This window comes from Oncorhynchus nerka, linkage group LG10 (genome assembly GCF_034236695.1).
Source record: "Oncorhynchus nerka isolate Pitt River linkage group LG10, Oner_Uvic_2.0, whole genome shotgun sequence".
NCBI classification, from domain to species: domain Eukaryota; kingdom Metazoa; phylum Chordata; class Actinopteri; order Salmoniformes; family Salmonidae; genus Oncorhynchus; species Oncorhynchus nerka.
The window spans coordinates 63,863,071-63,887,003 of NC_088405.1; the positions used below are offsets into that span (position 1 = coordinate 63,863,071).

At 41.8% G+C, this 23,933-nt stretch overlaps 2 protein-coding genes across 3 annotated transcripts in view; both read right to left on the reverse strand.

Moving 5' to 3' along the window:
- The window catches only part of LOC115135814 (SLAIN motif-containing protein-like), a 13,081-nt gene extending 1,099 nt beyond the window's left edge, over window positions 1–11,982 (reverse strand). Inside the window, exons 1-6 of the mRNA XM_029670922.2 lie at window positions 9,221–11,982; window positions 8,910–9,049; window positions 8,634–8,783; window positions 7,138–7,269; window positions 5,606–5,899; window positions 5,215–5,385 (exon numbers count right to left, since the gene is read on the reverse strand). Of these exons, the coding sequence (XP_029526782.2) occupies window positions 5,215–5,385; window positions 5,606–5,899; window positions 7,138–7,269; window positions 8,634–8,783; window positions 8,910–9,049; window positions 9,221–9,771 (1,438 nt within the window). The 5' untranslated portion in view covers window positions 9,772–11,982. The remainder of the gene's footprint in view (window positions 1–5,214; window positions 5,386–5,605; window positions 5,900–7,137; window positions 7,270–8,633; window positions 8,784–8,909; window positions 9,050–9,220) is intronic.
- Window positions 11,983–12,076: 94 nt separating this feature from the next.
- LOC115135815 (ribose-phosphate pyrophosphokinase 1-like) lies at window positions 12,077–23,077 on the reverse strand. Of its 2 annotated transcripts, none has more exons than XM_029670924.2 (7): window positions 22,763–23,077; window positions 18,270–18,453; window positions 17,896–17,994; window positions 14,989–15,113; window positions 14,477–14,650; window positions 14,115–14,274; window positions 12,077–12,941 (listed from the first exon to the last, which is right to left on the reverse strand). In XM_029670924.2, the coding sequence occupies exons 1-7, from the start codon at window positions 22,882–22,884 to the stop codon at window positions 12,849–12,851; spliced, it is 957 nt and encodes a 318-aa protein (XP_029526784.1). In that variant the 5' UTR covers window positions 22,885–23,077; the 3' UTR covers window positions 12,077–12,848. The 2 variants fall into 2 exon arrangements, with proteins under 2 accessions (XP_029526784.1, XP_029526783.1); XM_029670923.2 differs by having other exon boundaries at window positions 18,264–18,453; window positions 22,763–23,076.
- Window positions 23,078–23,933: the final 856 nt, after the last annotated feature.

Sequence of the window (23,933 nt, forward strand, 5' to 3'; positions counted from 1 at the left end):
GATGGAAGCCACTCCTCAGGATTAGGGTTGCAAAGTGTCGGAAACTTTCCGGGAAATTTCCAGAATTTTTTTTTTTTAATTCATCAAAAAAGTTTGCTTATTACAGTGAACCTTTTTTTGTGGGACACACAAAAGGCAATTCTAGGTCTTGTGGCATATTTTGGTTAAACTATCCCCAAATTCAATGGAATTGCAACCCTCTGCATGCACAGTGCATTCTTCCATCACATGTACAGCTGATCTTCAAGATCTTGCTCACTAATGAGATGCTATTGAGTCCACACTACACTGTCTGAGCCAAGGACTACATGCTTTTGATTACAATACTGGGTGGGGTGAATATATTTTATATGACATACATGATTTTTTGTTAACTAGTAAATAGTAGCAGTAGTAGTTCTAAGGTCTTCGAAAGCCAAGTCAACAAAAAGATTACCGACCATTTCGAATCTCACCATACCTTCTCTGCTATGCAATCTGGTTTCAGAGATGGTCATGGGTGCACCTCAGCCACGCTCAAGGTCCTAAACGATATCTTAACTGCCATCGATAAGAAACATTACTGTGCAGCCGTATTCATTGATCTGGCCAAGGCTTTCGACTCTGTCAATCACCACATCCTCATCGGCAGACTCGACATCCTTGGTTTCTCAAATGATTGCCTCGCTTGGTTCACCAACTACTTCTCTGATAGAGTTCAGTGTGTCAAATCGGAGGGTCTGCTGTCCGGACCTCTGGCAGTCTCTATGGGGGTGCCACAGGGTTAAATTCTTGGACCGACTCTCTTCTCTGTATACATCAATGAGGTCGCTCTTGCTGCTGGTGAGTCTCCGATCCACCTCTACGCAGACGACACCATTCTGAATACTTCTGGCCCTTCTTTGGACACTGTGTTAACAACCCTCCAGGCAAGCTTCAATGCCATACAACTTTCCTTCCGTGGCCTCCAATTGCTCTTAAATACAAGTAAAACTAAATGCATGCTCTTCAACCGATCGCTACCTGCACCTGCCCGCCTGTCCAACATCACTACTCTGGACGGCTCTGACTTAGAATACGTGGACAACTACAAATACTTAGGTGCCTGGTTAGACTGTAAACTCTCCTTCCAGACCCATATCAAACATCTCCAATCCAAAGTTAAATCTAGAATTGGCTTCCTATTTCGCAACAAAGCATCCTTCACTCATGCTGCCAAACATACCCGTGTAAAACTGACCATCCTACCAATCCTCGACTTTGGCAATGTCATTTACAAAATAGCCTCCAATACCCTACTCAACAAATTGGATGCAGTCTATCACAGTGCAATCCGTTTTGTCACCAAAGCCCCATATACTACCCACCATTGCGACCTGTACGCTCTCGTTGGCTGGCCCTCGCTTCATACTCGTCGCCAAACCCACTGGCTCCATGTCATCTACAAGAACCTGCTAGGTAAAGTCCCCCCTTATCTCAGCTCGCTGGTCACCATAGCATCTCCCACCTGTAGCACACGCTCCAGCAGGTATATCTCTCTATTCACCCCCAAAACCAATTCTTTCTTTGGCCGCCTCTCCTTCCAGTTCTCTGCTGTCAATGACTGGAACGAACTACAAAAATCTCTGAAACTGGAAACACTTATCTCCCTCACTAGCTTTAAGCACCAACTGTCAGAGCAGCTCAGATTACTGCACCTGTACATAGCCCACCTATAATTTAGCCCAAACAACTACCTCTTTCCCTACTGTATTTAATTAATTGATTTATTTTGCTCCTTTGCACCCCATTATTTTTATTTCTACTTTGCACATTCTTCCATGGCAAATCTACCATTCCAGTGTTTTACTTGCTATATTGTATTTACTTTGCCACCATGGCCTTTTTTTGCCTTTACCTCCCTTATCTCACCTCATTTGCTCACATCATATATAGACTTGTTTATACTGTATGTTTGTTTTACTCCATGTGTAACTCTGTGTCGAACTGCTTTGCTTTATCTTGGCCAGGTCGCAATTGTAAATGAGAACTTGTTCTCAACTTGCCTACCTGGTTAAATAAAGGTGAAATAAAATAAACAAATAAAAAATGTAGAAGGGAAAGCTGTGTACATTTGCAAATACTGTGCCAAATCATAAGTGAAGAATGCAACAAAGATGCATAACCATCTGGCCAAGTGCATAAAGTTCCCTCAGTGCTCACAACAAGCACTCTCTGACAAAAGTCCCCTTACTTCTTTTTGAGGTGAAAATGATGAATCAGACACCTTATCGATAGCAACAGCTCATGGTCCTCCTGGAATCAGAGTTTTTTTACTCAATGGAGGAACGTAGTCAGAGAAATGCTGATGAATGTCTTGCTCGAGCTGTGTATGCAACTGGTTCACCTCTGATGCTCACAGGCCATGTGTATTGGAAGAGATCTCTGAATGTTCTTCGCCCAACATACACCCCTCACACCAGACATGCGTTATCTACTAATTTGCTGGATACAGAGTTCAGCAGAGTTCAAGTGAAGGTCAAGCAAATCATAGAGAAAGCAGACTGTATTGCAATCATCTCTGATGGGTGGTCGAATGTTCGTGGCCAAGGAATAATTAACTACATCATCTCCACCCCTCAACCAGTATTCTACAAGAGCACAGACACAAGGGACTACAGACACACCTGTCTCTACATTGCAGATGAGCTGAAGGCAGTCATCAATGACCTTGGACCACAGAAGTTATTTTCACTGGTGACAGACAATGCTGTGAACATGAAGGCTGCTTGGTCTAAAGTGGAGGAGTCCTACCCTCACATCACACCCATTGGCTGTGCTGCTCATGCATTGAATATGTTCCTCAAGGACATCATGGCACTGAAAACAATGGATACACTCTACAAGAGAACCAAGGAAATGGTTAGGTATTATCAGCAATCTACCTCACCAAGCAAAGTGAGAAGAATAAGAGCACCACATTGAAGCTGCCCTGCAACACCTGTTGGGGTGGTTCATCATGTTTGTCTCCTGGAGGGGAAGGAGTCTCTCCAAGAAATGGCCATATCACAGTCTGCCGATATGGACAGCCCCATCAAGAGGATCCTCCTGGATGATGTATTTTGGGAGAGAGTGGTAAGCAGCCTGAAACTCCTGGAACCTATAGCAGTAGCCATTGCACGGATTGTGGGAGACAATGCCATCCTGTTTGATGTTCAGACTCTGCTTGCAGATGTAAGAGAAGACACCTGTACAGCCCTGCCCACTTCACTGGTGCTCCAAGCAGAGGAAACTGCAATTCTGAAATACATCAAAAAGCTTAAAGACTTCTGCCCGAAGTCTGTTACATCTCATCAGCCACCTGGTGGAAGGGACTTTGTGGATCTGAGGCTCTTTCCCCTGTTGCCTCCATCATCCTCCAAATCCCACCAACATCAGCCGCCTCAGAGCGCAACTGGTCCTTGTTTGGGAACACACACACCAAAGCACGCAACAGGCTGACCAATACAAGGGTTGAAAAATTGGTGGCCATCCTGGCAAATTTGAGGCTTTTTGAGTCTGAGAACGAGCCATCCTCAACAAGGTTGGAAAGTGACAGTGAAGATGAGGCCTCATTTTACAGATGTATGTTGAAAACGTTTTTGGGAGATGCGATGGATCAATGAGGATCATTCAATATTCCCTTTCTTTTGTTGTTCAGTGAAATCATCCCATGTGAAGAGTCAACTCATTTAATTAAAGTTACATTTGTAACTAAATTGTTTTAAAAAATTATATTGCAAGGATTTAATCATTTGCAATTATGTCTACTTATGATAAGGTAAAATGTTTATGTTTCTGTTTCCAGATAGTAAATAGAGTTGAAGTCGGGAGTTTACATACACTTAGGTTGGAGTCATTAAAACTGTTTTTTCAACCACTTCACAAATGTCTTGTTAACAAACTATAGTTTTGGGAAGTCGGTTAGGACATCTACTTTGTGCATGACACAAGTAATTTTTCCAACAATTGTCTACAGACAGATTATTTCACGTATAATTCACTGTATCACAAGTCCAGTGGGTCAGAAGTTTACATACACTAAGTTGACTGTGCCTTTAAACAGCTTGGAAAATTCCAGAAAATTATGTCATGGCTTTAGAAGCTTCTGATAGGCAAATTGACATCATTTGAGTCAATTGGAGGTGTACCTGTGGATGTACAGTGGGGCAAAAAAGTATTTAGTCAGCCACCAATTGTGCAAGTTCTCCCACTTAAAAAGTGGGAGTACTTATTTTCCACCATAATTTGCAAATAAATTCATTAAAAATCCTACAATGTGATTTTCTGGATATTTTTTCTCATTTTGTCTGTCATAGTTGAAGTGTACCTATGATGAAAATTACAGGCCTCTCTCATCTTTTTAAGTGGGAGAACTTGCACAATTGGTGGCTGACTAAATACTTTTTTGCCCCACTGTATTTCAAGGCCTACCTTTAAACTCAGTGCCTCTTTGCTTGACATCATGGGAAAAAAAGAAAAAAAAATCAGCCAAGACCTCAGAAAAAAATAGTAGACCTCCACAAGTCTGGTTCATCCTCGGGAGCAATTTCCAAACGCCTGAAGATACCACGTTCATCTGTACAAACAATAGTACGCAAGCATAAACACCATGGGACCATGCAGCCGTCATACCGCTCAGGAAGGAGAAGCGTTATGTCTCCTAGAGATTAACGTACTTTGGTGCGAAAAATGCAAATCAATCCCAGAACAACAGCAAAGGACCTTGTGAAGATGCTGGAGGAAACAGGTACAAAAGTATCTATATCCACAGTAAAACGAGTCCTATATCAACACAACCTGAAAGGCCGCTCAGCAAGGAATAAGCCAGTGCTCCAAAACCGCCATAAAAAAGCCAGACTACGGTATGCAACTGCACATGGGGACAAAGATCGTACTTTTTGGAGAAATGTCTGGAATGTCTGGAATTTTCCAAGCTGTTTAAAGGCACAGTCAACTTAGTGTATGTAAACTTCTGACCCACTGGAATTGTGATACAGTGTTTCCAATTGTTGGAAAAATGACTTGTGTCATGCACAAAGTAGATGTGCTAACCGACTTGCCAAAACTATAGTTTGTTAACAAGAAATTTGTGGAGTGGTTGAAAAACACGTTTTAATGACTCCAACCTAAGTGTTTGTAAACTTCCGACTTCAACTGTACATGGTGGCGGGCAAGGTTTAGTCATATCTTATCCCTACTAAAATGCCAACCCACCTGGTGGAGATCTGGTTGAACCTGCTACAGGGTAGGTGAGGCGGGAGGTGGGGTGGTCTGTGAGGAGCTGGCCGTTGGCCTCCAGGTTGCGGCTGTTCCTGACTGCCTGGAGAGAGCGGAGGCTGGTGCGAGGGGGTGAATCCTGGTTGGACATGCTGCTTCTCAGACCCTCTACAACAACATTCTGGGTTAACTCCCATTTCACATACAATCGGGTGAAACACACATAGCAGATTATGATAAACTGATAGGAGTAAAGAATGTTCTATGTGACATCACACCACTTTAAAGAGTGCTGTCGATATGTAAAAAAATATATATCTAAAAGTCAATGTGTATATTTGTGTCACAAGGGATTTTCCATGTTGCCTGTTATAGGTGCTCTTTTTACCTCTGCTCTTTGCAATCTTAAACAGCTTAGATTGAGTGGTCGCTTGACTGGGAGGCCTTGGCAGCTGGCTGCTGTAACCAGGCTGGGCTATGGCTCTGGGTGACTGGCCCAATGGGGAACGGCGGTAGTGGGGCAGCTGGCTGGGAGGCGGTGTGTATGCGACTCTGTCCTCCAGGCTATACTTGTCGAACTCCAGATCACTGTAGCTATAATTAGAAGGTGACAGCATGGATGCACCAGGACCCCTGAACGGTGTGGGGGCAGCAGGGATGGAGGCATAGTCCTGTCGTAAACCTTGGGACAAGGAAAACACTGTCATACACCCTGTCCACAAGTAAAGTAGATATGCATAGTATTTACACTGAACAAAAATATAAACGCAACATGTAAAGTGAGCTGAAATAAAATTTCACAGAAATGTTCCATAAGCACAAAACTATTATTTCTCTCAAATGTTATGCACAAATGTGTTTTCTCCTTTGCCAAGATAATCCACCCACCTGAAAGGTGTGGCATATCAAGAAGCTGATTAAACAGCATGATCACTACACAGGTGCACCTTGTGCTGGGGACAGAAGGCCACTCTAAAATGTGCAGTTGTGTCACTCAACACAATGCCACAGATGCCTCAAGTTGAGGGAGCATGCAATTGGCATGCTGACTGCAAAAATGTCCACCAGAGCTGTTGCCAGATAACTTAGTGTTAATTTCTTTAACATAAACTGCCTCCAACATTGTTTTAGAGATTTTGGCAGTACTTCCAACCAGCCTCACAACAGCAGACCATGTATATGGCGTCGTGTGGGCGAGCAGTTTACTGATGTCATTGTTGTGGACAGAGTGACCCTTGGTGGCGGTGGGGTTATGGTACGGGCAGGCATAAGCTACGGACAACGAACAAAATTGCATTTTATTGTTGCAAATTTGAATGCACAGAGATACTGTGGCGAGATCCTGAGGTCCATTGTTGTGCCATTCCTCCACCACCATCACCTCTTGTTTCAGCATGATAATGCACGGCCCCATATCGCAAGGATCTGTACACAATTCCCGGAAACTGACAATGTCCCAGTTCTTCCATGGCCTGCATACTCACCAGACATGTCACCCATTGAGCATGTTTGGGATGCTCTGGATCAATGTGTACGACAGCATGTTCCAGTTCCTGCCAATCTCCAGCAACTTCACACAGCAATTGAAGAGGAGTGGGACAACATTCCGCAGGCCACAATCAACAGCCTGATCAACTCTATGTGAAGGAGATGTGTTCCGCTGCATGAAGCAAATGGTGTTCACACCAGATACTGACTGGTTTTCTGATCCACGCCACTACTTTTTTTTTTAAGGTATCTGTGACCAACAGATGCATATCTCTATTTCCAGTCATGTTAAATCCATATATAGGGGCTAATGAATTTATTTCAATTGACTGATTTCCTCATATGAACTGTAACTCAGTAAAATCGTTAAAAGTTTTGCATGTTGCGTTTATATTTTTGTTCGGTATATGAATCAAAACTTTCCATACTCACTCTCTTCCTGCATGCGAGCCATGATCTGGACATCAGTGAGGTCCTGCAGCCTGTAGCCCATGGTGATGGAGTCATCTGAGAAACTCGGCTCATTCTCGTCCATTGATGGTGGTAAAATGGCATCATTGCCATCTGAAATACCAAGGCAAAGTTATGAAAAATTGAAATACCTTATTTACATAAGTATTCAGATCCTTTGCTATGAGATTCGAAATTGAGCTCAGGTGCATCCTGTTTCCATTGATCATCCTTGAGATGTTTATACAACTTGATTAGAGTCCACCTATGGTAAATTGGTTGGTGATTGGACATGATTTGGAAAGCCACACACCTGTCTATATAAGGTCCCACAGTTGACAGTGCGCGTCAGAGCAAAAACCAAGCCATGAGGTCAAAGGAATTGTCCGTAGAGCTCCGAGACAGGATTGTGTCAAGGCACAGATCTGGGGAAGGGTACCAAAACATTTCTGAAACAAGTTTGGAACCCCCAAGACTCTTCCTAGAGCTGGCCGCGATCAGGGGAGAAGGGCCTTGGTCACTCTGACAGAGCTCCAGAGTTCCTCTGTGGAGATGGGAGAACCTTCCAGATTGACAATCATCTCTGCAGCACTCTACCCATCAGGCCTTCATGGTAGTGGCCAGACAGAATCCACTCCTCAGTAAAAGGCACATGACAGCCCGCTTGGAGTTTGCCAAAAGTCACCTAAAGGACTCTCAGACCATGAGAAACAAGATTCTCTGGTCTGATGAAACCAAGATTGAACTATTTGGCCTGAATGCCAAGCATCCCGTCTGTAGGAAACCTGGCACCATCCCTACGGTGAAGCATGGTGGTGGCAGCATCATGCTGTGGGGACGTTTTCCAGCAGCAGCGACTAGAAGACTAGTCAGGATCGAGGGGAAGATGAACGGAGCAAAGTACAGAGATATCCTTGATGAAAACCTGCTCCAGAGCGCTCAGGACCTCAGACTGGGGTGAAGGTTCACCTTCCAACAGGACAATGACCCTAAGCACACAGCTAAGACAACGCAGGACTGGCTTCGGGACAAGTCTCTGAATGTCCTTGAGTGGCCCAGCCAGAGCCCGGACTTGAACCCGATCGAACATCTCTGGAGAGACCTGAACATAGCTGTGCAGCGATGCTCCCCATCCAACCTGACTGAGCTTGAGAGAATCTGCAGAGAAGAATGGGAGAAACTCCCCAAATACAGGCGTGCAAAGCTTATAGCATCATTCCCAAGTAAAGGGTTTGAATACTTATGTATATGTTGCAAAAATTCCTAAAAAGCTGTTTATGCTTTGTCAGTATGGAGTATTGTGCGTAGATTGATGAGGGGGGAAAAAACTATTTAATCTATTTTAGAATAAGGCTGTAACGTACATTTTTGGGGGGGAAAATCAAGGGGTCTGAATACTTTCCGAATGCATGTACAGGAACCCATGGGAGAGAACAGTTTTACGAAATGGGAATTGTTTTCTCCAGATTGCACCCTACCTGAGCTGTTAGGTTTGTTGGTTTGTTGACTTCTGTCAGTTGATCTCTGGTACCGAGGGGAAGGTGAGCCCATGCAGCGATGGCCAGTGTCAGGGAAGGCTACAGGACGTCTGTGGTAGCGACTGCTAAAGATACTACTCCATCTCGTCTCTAATGGAAAGAATAAGGAAATTAAATTAATAGGAGTTACCTGTTCAATATTATAAAGAATTATGGCCACTTTTAGTCTGTGTCCATTTGTGTGAAAGAGATTGTAATATACTGTGCAGTACTTACTTTGGTCCAGGATATTAATTAGTGTGCGACATGCCACCTCTGTTTCAGGGCTGGGGTTGTCCAGGACCTGTCTGCACCACTTTATAGGGGACTCATCACTTCTCTCGGCAGATGCCCCTTTCTTGGGTGACTCATATAACCTAATGATTAATGAGAGATTCTACTTAAGCACTGAATTACAATTAAGCAACTGAGGTATTAAAAAAGGTGGTTTGCAAAGGCATGGACAAAAATGTTGCCTAAAATAGTGAAGTTGCAAATTCTTGACACTATACAGTTTAGTTTTATCAACACATTGTGCAGGTACCTACCAGCTCACTTCATTCTCCACCTCACAACACTCCTCTAGGTCCAGGATGTCCACTAGCTCCAGAGAAGAGTGCTCTGCTCTTTTCTCTGTGTCCCTGACCACCAGCTCCTCTGACCCTATGCATCCCTGCCTGTGTGTCTCCTCCAACATGTCACTGTGGGGCAAGTGTGTATAACAGCCATCATATACGTGTCCATCCTGCCTCACTAGTGTATCTCTGGGGCTTTCAAGAGGAGGTGGAGATATACCATCCCCACCGTTGACCTCTGCTGGTTCAGGGTCTGGCAAATCACAGCAATTTAGATTTTCCTCCGGTGAAGAGGGACAGCTGATAAGCACACCAGAGAGAGCCTGGTTTTTGGTGTTGATATTTCTTCGCCTCTCCGTTAGAGATTCATTTTGAATTTCTAGTCTCCGCACTAATTCATGTAACTTTCGAACTTCTACCAGCTCCAGTGCAGCAATGTCCTGCTTCATCCCGATATCTGGCCTAAACTGCTCTCCAATTCTCCAGTGTTCTTCACTTTTCACTGACTGAAAAACAAAAAGCATCTAAATTGTACACTAAATTCAGAACACAAATCAAACATTTCTTTCAGTGACATCAAGTAAAAGCGATATATCAATGTCCAAAGTAGCTCTCAAAATGTAGAGCCACTGAATCATGTTACCTCCACTACACTCAGTACTGACCCAGATTTGCAGCAGGAGACTCAACAGCTTGGATGGCTTTAAAGCAGTGTCAGGGTCTTATGTGGATTAAAGAGTCGACAAGCTGCCTCTGATAAAGGATCAGACTTGGTGACAACAGCAGTCATAAGTGATGAGTAACGTTAATGACTTGCTAGCAATCACACAGGAGAAGTCAGATCACACACCAGTCACTCATCAATCTTGTCCTCGGCCATAATATACTCCTAACGTTACTTGGCCAGCCTGTACTGTAGCAGATCCGATAGTGTTGACCTTTAATAAAACCGCCCACTGGGACTACTTGTCAAGACATTTTGAAATGACCAAGTCAGGGATATAAGAAGGGGTTAACCGTCTTGATTTAGTCATATAGCTTGCATATCTACAACATCTCAACATATCCTACAAGACTGAAAATACTAGCTAGAGCACACATTTGGCTAGTACAGTACCTAGCTACAGTAACGTCAAAGTAAAAAATAAATTAAAAGCTAGCAATATAAACTTCTGGTTTAATTCATCTCTAGCTACCTAATGCTCGTATTCCAACATGCTACACGTTATATACCGACACTTGGATACATGGCTCCATTAGTACAAAAAAATTGCTTTTGTTTGATAGGGATTATTTCATACCACCCACAAGACAAGGACCACAATCATGTTGTTGCCTGGCTTGCTGGCTGTTGTTGATAACGGTAACCAACGGCGGAAACTCCCCCGGCGTTCCATTGAGATGTATTTATTCTGTTAGCAGCGCCCGGTAGGCTTCATAACTACTGCTGTGGACACCTTGCTTGACTCATTATTTGGTAGAAGGCATGCAGTGTTTTTGTGTGATGCATCTATCCCAAAGGAAAGGGTTTTATTATACATCAAGGGAATACAATGCATACATATGAACATAACAGGGACTTTAGACTAAGCCCTCTGACTGCCAAATTCCCGACTCCCAGGTCGGTAATTTGAATTGTATAGATAAACTTTTTATCTATTCAAAATTCCAGATATAATTTTATTGTTCCCAGTTCATAACCCAATACATTAAATTCTAGTGTCGATGTTGTGGAGAAGGCAGGAAATCGTATAGAAACAATATTAAATCTGGCACATTTTCACTTTAAGGCAACAGGGATCCTCAAACCAATCAAGAGGTGTCAGAGTAGGTTTAAAGAACTATAATCTCAGCTAAAATCAGACACATTTACATACATTGGCTTAAACAGTAAAATCAGATTCGATTCTGGGGTATAATGGCCTTGGTGTGGATTGCCTTTACCAAGAATTGAAGCAGCTACAGCCGTGTTTGAGAGTTATAGGACGGACTGACAATACTTAATACTCGAAAGAAAAATATATAAAATAGCCTTACACATGGGCAGGCTTTGAGCTACACAAGCCATTGTTTTCGAAATAGAAGACTGAACTGAAGTTTTGAAAGGGTGCATGCTACCCCAAGTGGCGAGTACCCTTAGGATACCCAAGTTTTAGCGTGGAAATTAATCAACTTTACATTACATTTACATTTACATTTAAGTCATTTAGCAGACGCTCTTATCCAGAGCGACATTTCCAATACCGCTACGCAAAACCACTGGGATTCGTAAAGCTCAAATAATGTTAGTTACATTAGGCTCCATGCACTACATGCCTTATTGCTTGATGAATAAAATATGGCAGATGTGCATGATATTGAATCCCATTCATTAGGTAGAGGTAAATACCAAAATAAAAGGAAATACTTGAGTGAATGAGGGATTCAAAGTATGTTGAAAGCAGTTGCAACCACACAGATGGGGTTTCTGAGTTAATCACGCAATTAAAACATCCCATCATGCTTAGGGTCACGTATAAAATGCCCCGTTTCCCATTATTTTGGCTACCATGTCTAAAAAAGATCTCAGTGACTTTGAAAGAGAGGTCTCAAAGGAGCATAGGGGGTTGAAAGGGTCTCAACCCGATTCAACACTTATGGGAGATTCTGGAGCAGTGCCTGAGTGTTTTCCACCACCATCAAGAAAACACCAAATTATGGACTTTCTCGAAGAATGGTGTCGCATTCCTCCAATATAGTTCCAGAGACTTGTAGAATCTATGCCAAGGCACATTGAAGCTGTTCTCGTGACTCGTGGCCCAACACCCTATTAAGACACTTTACAGTGTATGCTGGTGTTTCCTTTATTTTGGCAGTTACCTGTATGTGTGCACTGAAAGTCATGCTTTGATTACAACTACATAAAAATCATGCAACTAAATATTAAAATCATGGTATCAACACACCAAGGCATAGAACTAAGGACACTTGGAATTGGAACTGCAAACACGTCCTAGAATATAGCTTGAAATATAAAGGCATGAAAACAACTAAAGTCTAACTAAAGCGTGGATGTAAACAGTACACAATGCTTTGTTGTTGAACTGTGTAAACGCAGATTTCTATCAGTACAAGCATCTCAAAATTATAACATTATCTAGGAAATGCAGTAGATAGACCGCCTTGTAGCGGAAAACAGATCAGTAACAAAATAACAAGCTCCTTAAACATAATGCCATATTGGCGTGAACATTTCTCTCAAAATGGCTTTCAGCAGCAACGTAAACTAGAGCTTTTCAATCTTGTAATAAACAATACCTATGTGAAACATGGCAGACAATGCCAATATGAAACAGCCTGGCATATTAATACACCAATTAACTAAAATCTTCATTTGGTAAGTCAAAAGGTCAAACCAGTTGATAGCCAGTGCACTGTAACAGAATATTGGTAAGGAGTTTTTTTTTTTTTTAATTGACCCCACAGTATGTCCTTCATTCTTTCCTCCCTTCCTTCCTTCGATGGGGAATAAATGGATGGGTTGAGATGATGGTGGTGCTCCAGACATCCGTCCTTTGGTACAGGTTTCCGGTGAAAGCAGGGTGGGGTTGTTCATGGGATGTTACAAGGGAACATGGCTGAAGAGATACGACACTGACTCGCCGTTGTGTGTCCGGCGAATGGCCTCAGCTAGAATCATGGAGATGTCAATAACCTGAAGGGTGGGGGGAGAAAAAAAATGTAGAAACCAAATTATCACCCAAACTTATTTCCCCCACAGATAAACATTTCAAACCAGAAAGAAAGCAATTGGTTAACGAAACACCACCAGTAGGTCAGTGCGTTGCGCCAAGGCAAAATCATTGCACTCCAAAAAGTATTGAACAAAATGTTTTGCCAAGGCACACTTTGAAGATCCAGGATCAGTCCACATTTACTTCCTCTGCAAACAAAATGAGTAATGGATAGAAAATTCAGACAACCCCATACTAGAATAGTTTATACATTTTTTTTGTCATCGTGTTTTTGTGTGTTCTACGCGAGATAAATATTCCGAGGCCCATTCAAGTTACAGGTGCCATAGGGCGTGAAACATGCATTCTGACAAGCAGTCAATGCACAACAATTCTTCCTATCACGGGGAAAACAGGGGGATCTTAGCTTTCGATTCCTACTTTATTTATTTCTCCTAAATATGCACGAACCGCACCATTTTAAACCGAGTTTTTAGCAGTGGCATGGTTAAGCATGTTACCACTCCACAATTTGCTGTTAGTGCATAGGGGAGAGTGGGGCTAAATGTAACACGGGTCAATTGTAGGGTAACTTGGGTTAAAATGCCATCATAACTCAAAATCATTTTGGGGGAGTGACTTCAATTTTGACGAGACAGATTTTTTGTTGAGTAGTGGGAACTGGGGGTGGTGGGGTCCTTTAAAAAAAAAGTCACCAGAACTGAGTTTAAGTCCTTCATAAATATTATAGAATCCCTATTACAAATTCTTCCAGAGGAAACACTGCAGTAACTAAACGTTCAGAACAGTAAGGAGTTAAGACACAGTAAGAATCAATCAAGCAGAAATGTAAGTAGTCCAGGCAACATGCTGAGCCATTGAAATTAAGATTGTTGACAGCCTGCTGCTTAGGTAATCATTGAACATTGTTTGGACAAAGTTTGAATGGTTTTCATGAGGTGGAGGGAGGTTGGTATGTGTCCTTGTACTGGTGTCAGGTGATCTGTTATTTGTGAAAGAAAACATTGTCAAAACAACTTGTAATTTTTGAGAATAATGGAATGTTTATGTTTCAATTCCCCAAGTGATCTAAACTCTGCAACTACAAGGAAACATCAGGTGCTGAGCTACTGTGATGAGCTTGCGATTCTAACCTGTATTTTTGAACAGTGTTTCATCTTATCCTCCTGAGGGATGGTATTTGTGACAACCACAGCCTCAAAACAGGCGTTGTTGATGCGGGTGATAGCAGGGCCTGAAAAGATCCCATGGGTCAAGATGGCATAGACCTTTGTGGCTCCAGCAGACACTAGCCTGGATATTCAGAAACAAAACATTTGGTTGAATCTCCACATTCTGTTTGTAAAAAATAAAAACTTTGCGATCCATACATTTTCTTTTCAGAGACTTCCTTAAAAACGGATGTAATAGCTCTGGTCTGTATTTGTTGTACATTTAAAATATTTTATATTCAGTCTCTGTAAATGTACGCAGCTTAAACACAGTAGCGACTCACTTATCTGCAGCGTGGCAGATGGTGCCGCATGTGTCTGCCATGTCATCAACCAAGATGGCCACTCGGTCCTTCACATCCCCCACCAGGACCATGCGGTCCACCTCGTTAGCCTTCTTCCTCTCTTTGTGGATTAGGGCGAAGTCCACATTCAGCCTGTCTGCTATAGAGGTGACCCTGCAAAGGGAATCCACAGATTGGAATGGTTGACATCACTTGCAGTACCATAACCATAGCACAAAGTCATATCTATAGGAGGAAGGGAATATATAGACACAGTTTTATGATTCTATGATTAATCCAAGCACTGTAAGGACGGTATCAAAAATACTTTCCTATTACAACAAAATTGTTGTAATAGCCTGAATGAGGTGAACTTGACAAATCCCTTAAATAATGAATTGAGCAAGAACAATCCTTTCAACAATGCTAATATTTCTAACAACTCAAATCTGTCATTTTGACCCATTGTAATGATGAAGCATCTACAGGCACATTGGCCTCCTCCAATCTACCTTTTGGCTCCTCCAGCATCAGGAGACACAATGGTGCAATTCTTCCACTCATTGATGTTCTCTTTGATCCATTTCAGCACAGCTGGCTCCGCGTATAGATTGTCCACAGGGATATCAAAGAACCCCTACAGAGGCATACAGTGAGCAAACCCGTGATAAGATAAAGGATCACTAGTCAGCGTCTTCAAACGGCCTTACTTGCAACAGATTTTTGGAGAAACTTTCACGTGGCTCACTATTGACAGCATGTTGTTTAGAAACAAACCGATGCACGCACCTCTTCGGGGCAATACAGACAGGGTTGACAACATGTAAACTATATTTTGATCCAAATGTTTATTAAAAACAAATACATTTGCAAAATAAGCACTTATTTTGTAAACGGTATAAGTCTCAAATACATTGTAACAGTTGTTAGTTAGCAAAATGGTCATATAGACGTGGCATAAGTCAAAATAAGACATGGTGTCATGAACAAGATACTAGTGCGGCGGAAATAACTTAATTTGAGGGGGTTTTCGGTTATTAAACAACTGACTAACATCGGTTCAATTGCACTGAACAAAAATTATAAAAACATGTTAAGTATTGATCCCATGTTTCATGAGCTGAAATAAATAAAATAAAAATTTAAAGGAACATTTCTGTTATTGTGACCAAATTTGTTTACATCCCTGTAGTGAGCATTTCTCCTTTGCCAAGATAATCCATCCACCTAACAGGTGTGGCATATCAAGCTGATTTAACAGCATGATCAATACACAGGTGCACCTTGTGCTGGGGGACAATAAAAGGCCATTAAAATGTGCATTTGTGTCACTCAACACAATGCCACAGATGTCTCAAGTTGAGGGGGCGTGCAAAGCAACCTCAAATATCATTTGAGAATTTGGCAGTGCGTCCAACTGGTTTCACAACCGCAGACCATGTGTAACCACGGCAGCCCAGGACCTTCACATCCAAATTCTTCACCTGCGGACCATCGGAGACCATCCACCCAGACAGCTGATTAAACTGAGGGTTTGCACAACCAAATAATTTCTGCGCAAACTGTCAGAAGCAATCTCAGGGAAGCTCATCTGTGTGCTTGTAGTCCAGGGTCTTGACCTTAGTGCAGTTCAGCATCGTAACCTACTTCAGTGGGCAAATGCTAACCGTCGATGGCCACTGGCATGCTAGAGAAGTGTGCTCTTCGCGAATGAATGCCTGTTTCAACTGTACCGGGCAGATGCAGACAGCATGTGTGGCATCAAAAGGCTGATGTCAACATTGTGATTTCCCCATGGTAGCGGTGGAGTGATGGTATGGGCATGCATAAGCTGCGGACAACGAACAATAGCATTTTATCGATGGTAATTTTAATGCACAGAGATACCGTCACGAGATCCTGAGGCCCATTGTCGTGCCATTCATCCGCCACCATCACATCATGTTTCAGCATGATAATGCACGGCCCCATGTCGCAAGGATCTGTACACAATTCCTGGAAGCTGAAAATTTCCCAGTTCTTCCATGACCTGCATACTCACCAGACATGTCACCATTGAGCATGTATGGGATGCTCTGGATCAAGGTGTACGACAGCGTTTCAGTTCTTGCCAATATCCAGCAACTCCGCACAGCCATTGACGAGGAGTCGGACAAAATTCCACTGGCCAATCAACAGCCTGATCAACTCTAAGCGAAGGAGATGTGTTGCGCTTAAAATATGGTGGTCACACCAGATACTGACTGCTTTTCTGATCCAAACCCCTACCTTTTAAGGTACAGTATATGGTGACCAACAGATCCATATCTGTATTCTCAGTCATGTGAAATACTTAGATTAGGGCCTAATGCATTCATTTAAATTGACCGATTTCCTCATATCACTGTAACTAAGTAAAATCTTTGAAATTGTTGCATGTTTGGTTTATATTTTTGTTCAGCGTACTTGAATCCCATTTAGGCGGGTTTTGTGAGCCCAATGCAACATTTATCTAGAGACATCAAATCAGTCATGAGAGAAATGAAGTCAAGAACTATATGGGATGCTGGGCTGAAGGGAGTTGTACTTTTCACAGCACAGAACCGTAGTAGTTAACTACAATGACCATAATCCATTGCGCCGGTTCTTTTCCGGCTCAGACATAGATTTACTGATGCCTGCTACGTTAGGTTAGATATACCCAAGACCACACGGGAGGAATGTAGACAAAACGACAAGAGGGATAGAGAGTTCGTGAAAGTATGCCTCATCTACTTTGAAGAACTAGCAAAATGATTATCAGACAGCTCTGCAGCATATTTAGGCCGGCTGGCCTAGCTAAATAGGATGACTAAAGAGAGTAAAGTATGGGGAGAACAGAGATAACGTTAGATGTTTTTCTGTCTGGCTGCTACTGCCTGAGAAGTGATGAGATTACTTTTAGGAATGAAAAAAGATACATTCCAATGTGGACCTGACAGACAAGGGAACATTTTCAATGTTTTGGCAATTGAATGTTCACCATTTTTGACTGGCTTTTACATTAAAAAGCTCTAAATAATTTTATAATGCATTTAATGTAAAATACAAAAACAAATATAGAAACTGAAAACCATGATTATTTTGTAATAATCTAACTAAAACCAAACAGACTTCAAAAAGCTCTTATTTCTCAGCACTACAAAAATAAATTTCTGAAACCAGCCACCTAGGATTCCCCACAAGGCAGCTTCTTGTCAAGCAACAATTACACCTGATCGCTCAGAATCCTAACCCAGCCTTCTACACTTGCGATGTGCGTGCATCATTTGTGACGTTGTCAGGCAACCCATTTATAGTACTTAACTATCTCATAGCCTAATCAATAATTTGTACTTAGTTGTCACACTAGTGACTGCAATATAGATGGAACAAAGCAAATAATGTGCCAGAAGGCTCACCTGTATCTGCGAGGCGTGCAGGTCCATGGTGATTATGTGATCGGCTCCTGACACTGACAACATGTTGGCCACCAGCTTTGCAGAGATGGGAGCCCGACTCTGTTGAGAAAAACATTGCTAATCTCTATTCTCATACAATGCATGCAGAAGGTCAATTAAATGCAATTAAAACAATTTACTAAGAGGGAGATCAATCTCCTTTCTGAATTAGCTTTGGCAGTTATATTCTAATCAACCAAATTGGTTTGCCCAATATGGCATTTCTGTGAAGCAGTCAAATATATGAAATCAAAGCAAATAGACTGATTTATATGGATGTGAAGTGTGTTGATGCTGTGAACAGAACAAACTATTTAAGTTTCCCTCACCCCCACCTTGTCCTTCTTGTCTTGTCTTGCATATGGGAAACAGGGGATGACAGCCGTGACTCGTGAGGCAGAGGCAATCTTACAGGCATTGATCATGATGAGGAGCTCCATTAAGTTATCATTAATCTCACCACAACCACTCTGGACAATGTAGACATCCTCTCCTCTGACACTCTCCCCGATCTCCACGCTGCAGGATCAAATCATAGACTGTGTCAGACAGTAGGCTATACATGGTGACAGGTAGAGAACATGAAGACCAATCTGTTAATGTACATAAATCATGGCATCATGGGCTTCCAGGTCAATAGACAAAAACACTCAACGAATGATCCATATATTCACCCCCCAATTTTTTTTAAATGCTGTTCAAAATTTTAAAACCCCTCACGCGCACTCTCAATAAAATCAACTATATGTAGGCTACTAAGATTGTCTGATGCTTTAAGCAAACAGTGATTCAATAATTAAGACAAATTACTCAAGAGGGAGCCAGAGATCAAGATAGCCTAACCAGCAGGAGGAAAGGGTACCTGAACCACCATCTCCCACTGGCCTTCGCAGATTCTGCCATTATGCTCCCGATAATAGGTTACACCAGGGGTCAGCAACCTTTCCATTTGGAATGCCAATTTATCTTACCCTTTCTAACGATCTGCTCGCCAGTTATGATTTTCATCTGCACATTTGTGAAAGTGTTTAATTTATTTTATAATAAAGCCTTCATATCACAAAATCAGTATCATGTGATTAATAAAAATTAATATACAAATCAAAAAGTAAATATTGCCATCTATGTAAAAATAGCCTATGTAAATTCAACAATAAAAACATTGCAGCCAGCAGTAAGAAATATCCTGATAAAAAAATCAATCACATGGTTATGCATGGCCTGTCTGCAAGAAACTTGAAACATTGTATCAACTAGGTCCAGCACAAGCTTGCACAAATAAACTTAAGACATTGTATAAAATATTCTGGACCCTCAGTTTTGCCAGTGAGCTTCAGACAGAAACAGATGTAGGCTATTTGCGCTAGAGATAAGAAGCAATCAGGTAAGACAATTTTATGGTGTTTCCACCTGATCAGAGCGTGACTAATAGATGCATATCTGTATTCCCAGTCATGTGAAATTCATAGATTTGGGATTAATGAATATATTTAACATTTACTGATTTCCATATATGAACTGTAACTCAGTAAAATTGTTGAAATGTTGCATTTATATTTTTGTTCAGTATAAAATTACTTGCTGTTTGAGGTGAAGAAAAACTTACTTTAAGAAGTTCCTCAGCTCATTAGTGGTGGTGAGTGAAAGACATACTATCAGATCTCCAAGTGGGCACATTTATAAGCCTACATTTGTGCGCAGGCCAGGTAGCCTAGGCCTACTTCTATGTGTAATCAGGCCAGGTAGCCTAGGCCTACTTCTATGTGTAATCAGACCAGGTAGCCTATAGGCCTACTTCTATGTGTAATCAGGCCAGGTAGCCTATAGGCCTACTTCTATGTGTAATCAGGCCAGGTAGCCTAGGCCTACTTTATGTGTAATCAGGCCAGGTAGCCTAGGCCTACTTCTATACGTATTCAGGTGTGCATCCTTAATCAACATTGACAGGAGCACTCCAAAGAAAACAATTAATAAATTGACAAATCGTAAAAGGAACAAAATAAACCAAAACGTGTTTTTCACAAGTGTAGCCTAGGTTGTGTGCTCTGCAAACAACATGTCAACTCTGAAAATGGGAACTGTAAAAGACAAATAATAATAAAGAATGCATTAACAGAAATCAAGTTAACCAAACAAACATTGTCGGTTACAAATTCTGGGAATTAACAGTAAATGTACTACTGGTGGTATTGGTGTGCCATCCCCGCGGCCTCCGCAATGGATTAGTCCACTGAAACAGGCGTCAATCAAGATGTGCCATTTTTTGCAACTGCTCAACAAAACAATCTCAGGTTGACCAACAGCCCATCAACCAGTCAACTAAATGGGGTCAGGCCTAATTCAGTCATACATTCCTGTCCTAACAATTATTCTGGCGTTTAAAGCTGCAATATGTAATTGTTTGGGCGACCCAACCAAATTCACATAGATCGGTCACTCATTTAATGCAAGACTAAGGAGCAGGAAATACCTTTTGTGGACATTTTCTATGCTTCCCATTCTTACATTTTCTGCATCTTTTACTTTTCAGTTTTGTTCACCAGCTTCAAACAGCTGAAAAATACAATATTTTTTATTTATTGAAAATATATTTTGCTGCGGTTTAGATGGTACAGTGACTATTTTATACATTGCTTGTTTCTTCACAAACTGAAATTAGGCAAACTATTAGAATTTTAGCAACCAGGAAATGGCAGAGTGATTCCTGCATATTATACCACCACCATTTAACTTGAAGAAACTGTGGAGTTTAAACAACCCTATGGATGTCAAAGCTCAGGATCAGCACCATCATTACAAACCTCCAGGGAAACCAACTCCTCAGGCTTTTTACATCTCAAAGGGCACTTGTTACTTATACCCGGCCACAGGTAAGCAAGTCAAAGACTACTGGATCATGGGATTTTATATCACTAATAGGAACAGTACAACAACTCACGAGTAGCAAGTAATATGGCAATATGAAAAGATAAGTTGTCTTATCAAACCAGTTTCAATTATGTTGATGGGAAAATCAGTTGTTGCAAATCAACTACCCTTAGTAGAGCAGTGGTTCCCTACCCTTTCCGGTTACACAATTTTGCTCTGTCCAGAGTACACCCTCGTGCATTTCACCAGTAGAGCTATGGTCTTTTGTAGCCCAAAGGACACCAGATGACAGTATTGAGTAGTGTCATCTTACCGTCCAAATGCATTGTAAGCAGCCTGCAATACATTTGTATCTCTCGCTCTCATGAACCGGTTCGTACCTAAAACATACCCCATTACAGGCTGCGTAGGCTTCAATTTTCTTAACTTTATTTAATGGTAAGAAGGCGGGATTTTTTTTTTTACAGGGAAAATATGCATACTTTCCTTATGAAACACCATTTTCTGCCAACATGCTAGTGGCTAAATGCAAATCCCAGATGTTGCGTATCACATTCGCAGTACACACTGATAAACTAGTAATATCATCAACCATGTGTAGTTAACTAGTGATTATGATTGATTGATTGTTTTTTATAAAGGTAAGTTTAATGCTAGCTAGCAACTTACCTTTGATTCTTACTGCATTCGCGTAACAGGCAGGCTCCTCGTGGAGTGCAATGAGAGGCAGGTGGTTAGAGCGTTGGACTAGTTAATTGTAAGGTTGCAAAATTGAAGGTAAAAATCTGTCATTCTGCCCCTGAACAATGCAGTTAACCCACCGTTCCTAGGCAGTCATTGAAAATAAGAATGTGTTCTTAACTGACTTGCCTAGTTAAATAAAGTTGTATAAAAATTATATTAAAAAAAAAAAAAAAAATCGGCCAAATCGACCATAATTAACCAACCATTCCGATTAATCGGTCGACCTCTAGTGTGTATATGTCGATTTCTTCAAGTCGGACGTCATTTTAATCATGAGAATCTCCACTGTCTATTAGTACCGGTAGATAGTGTCCTTTACCCCTGAAAAAAAGATGCAGGAATATGCAGGAACTCCCAAGGCCACAATCACACACTATTGGGCCTTTGTGATAAGTCTCAAGTCATAATTATGCCTAAACCACTACGATTTCTGCAAACAATTATTAAAAACTGATTTGAAACCTAACCTTAACCACACGGCTAACATTGCGCCTAACCCTAACCTTAAATTCTGACCCCAATTTTTGTTTTAGGCTGTGGTAACCAGTGACAACCTGCGAATTGTTACTTTCCTCTTCTATCCTTGTTTTGGTCTAACATGCTGAGTGCACATTGGCTAATGGCAGTAGTCCTTGACCAATCGCGTCGTAGCACTGCTCATACTACAAGAAACATTATCAGACCATCATCCGACAAGGGTCTGGAAAACAGAACAGCCACAATCGGCTTGCCCTTCACCCGCTCAAACTACGCGAGTCCAGAGGTACTGATCCTAGTCCAAGTTCATATATAGGATTTCACCCCGATCATGAAAATTCGTCTGGGCCGGCAAAAAACGTGTTGTGTATGCCCGGCATTACAATAGTCCACATGGATTTTGGGCTGTTGCAGTTCCAACGTTAGGCCTCCTGCCCTTACCGTCTACTTTTTTAACAACAAAACTAAGTAATGCTAGTTAGCTAGCTAGATTAGTTGTGAAACACGTTGGCCGTAAGCTAATTGAGTTAGCTAACTAGCAACAATAACTACCACACTCACTCGCGCTTTCAATCGGCCATGTGGGCTAACTTTAGCTAACTGGCTAACGTTAATGTAGACTAGCTAACAACCAAAGCAGCATTCCCAGGCAGACCATTCACCCACTGGTAAAACAACTAACCGTAGCTAGCTGGTACTCGGTCAAATATATGAATTGTTTAAAACACTTTTAACCTACCATGTCTCCTGGTTGCTGAATTTTTTGGTCACAACCTTCCCCAGCTCAAGTCCCAGGCGGTCGGAAATTCTTTGGCCAAGGTCCGGATGAGAGGTACCGCTGAATATCTTTATGTTAGGCATTTTGGAGGAATCCGGATTAAGTAACCAAACAACACCCTCACATAAATACACGGATAACAAGCAAAACAAGTTTGCTAGCTTCTCTGTATCTAACCCACCAACAGGAGCCTAGAACTTGCGACGGTGACTCTTTTCCGCTGTGGTGTAGTTTCAGCTGCCAAACGATAATGAGTTGGGTCGTTGTCTCATGTCTTTTTCGGATTCTTTCTTCTTATTAAAATGTATATTGTCGGATCGCAACCAGCTGAAAGCTGCATACACCGCCACCTACTGTACTGGAGTGTGAGGCCGACCTCTTCTACCTCGATGAGGTTTACCGGTGGTTGCCATCCAATGTCATTGGTGCATTACTGCCACCAGCTGGACGGAGTATTGAATGAGAAAATTAAAAAACTGCGTGAACGGGGGAAAACGAGATAATATAAAATACCAAATTAGACACGTCAACTAACAAAACCCATCCTACTTCTTCAGTCACAGTCCACTCCAAAATGCATCCTTACACAGGCTCAGAGGTCTGTGATAGTGGAACATTTACAGAGGATTTCTTGAATATTCTCGGCTATGAAATCCTGAAGACCCAAAAAAGGTTCAACTGCATTCACAATGATTCCAATTTTCTTTGACTTCTTCTCCACTTGTGCTGTACAGATTATGAACACTGCAGTAAATAATACAAAGTCCACTTTTTTAACATGTAGCATTTCACTATCCCTCGGTTCATTGGTCTTGTAGGCTCTACTAACATTGCTTCTTCCCCGCCACTCGTTCCTTCCAATCTTCTCACCGCCTCCAGATAGGAGACACACTGGACACTCCTTACCCTCGCCACCTCATTCTCACTCACCCTAACAAGACACCCCAGGAATTCAGGCACATGTTCACCTCCACAGTTGCAGAATTTCACCTCATGATACTCTTCCCTTCTGCACACACTTGACACGTGACCAAATCTTTTACATTTATGACACTGAAGGGGCTTGTGCACAAAAGCTCTTACAGGGTACCTTAGGAATCCTAACTTATATGAGAAGGGAGAGACTCTTTAT

Coding starts and splice junctions, on each gene's coding strand:
- LOC115135815 (XM_029670923.2), bottom strand. CDS start 22,884: ATGCCTAACATAAAGATATTCAGCGGTACCTCTCATCCGGACCTTGGC. Junction 14,651..14,988: donor GATGCTGGAGGAGCCAAAAG/GTAGATTGGAGG, acceptor TTCCCTTTGCAG/GGTCACCTCTATAGCAGACA. Junction 14,275..14,476: donor ATCTGCCACGCTGCAGATAA/GTGAGTCGCTAC, acceptor CTGAATATCCAG/GCTAGTGTCTGCTGGAGCCA.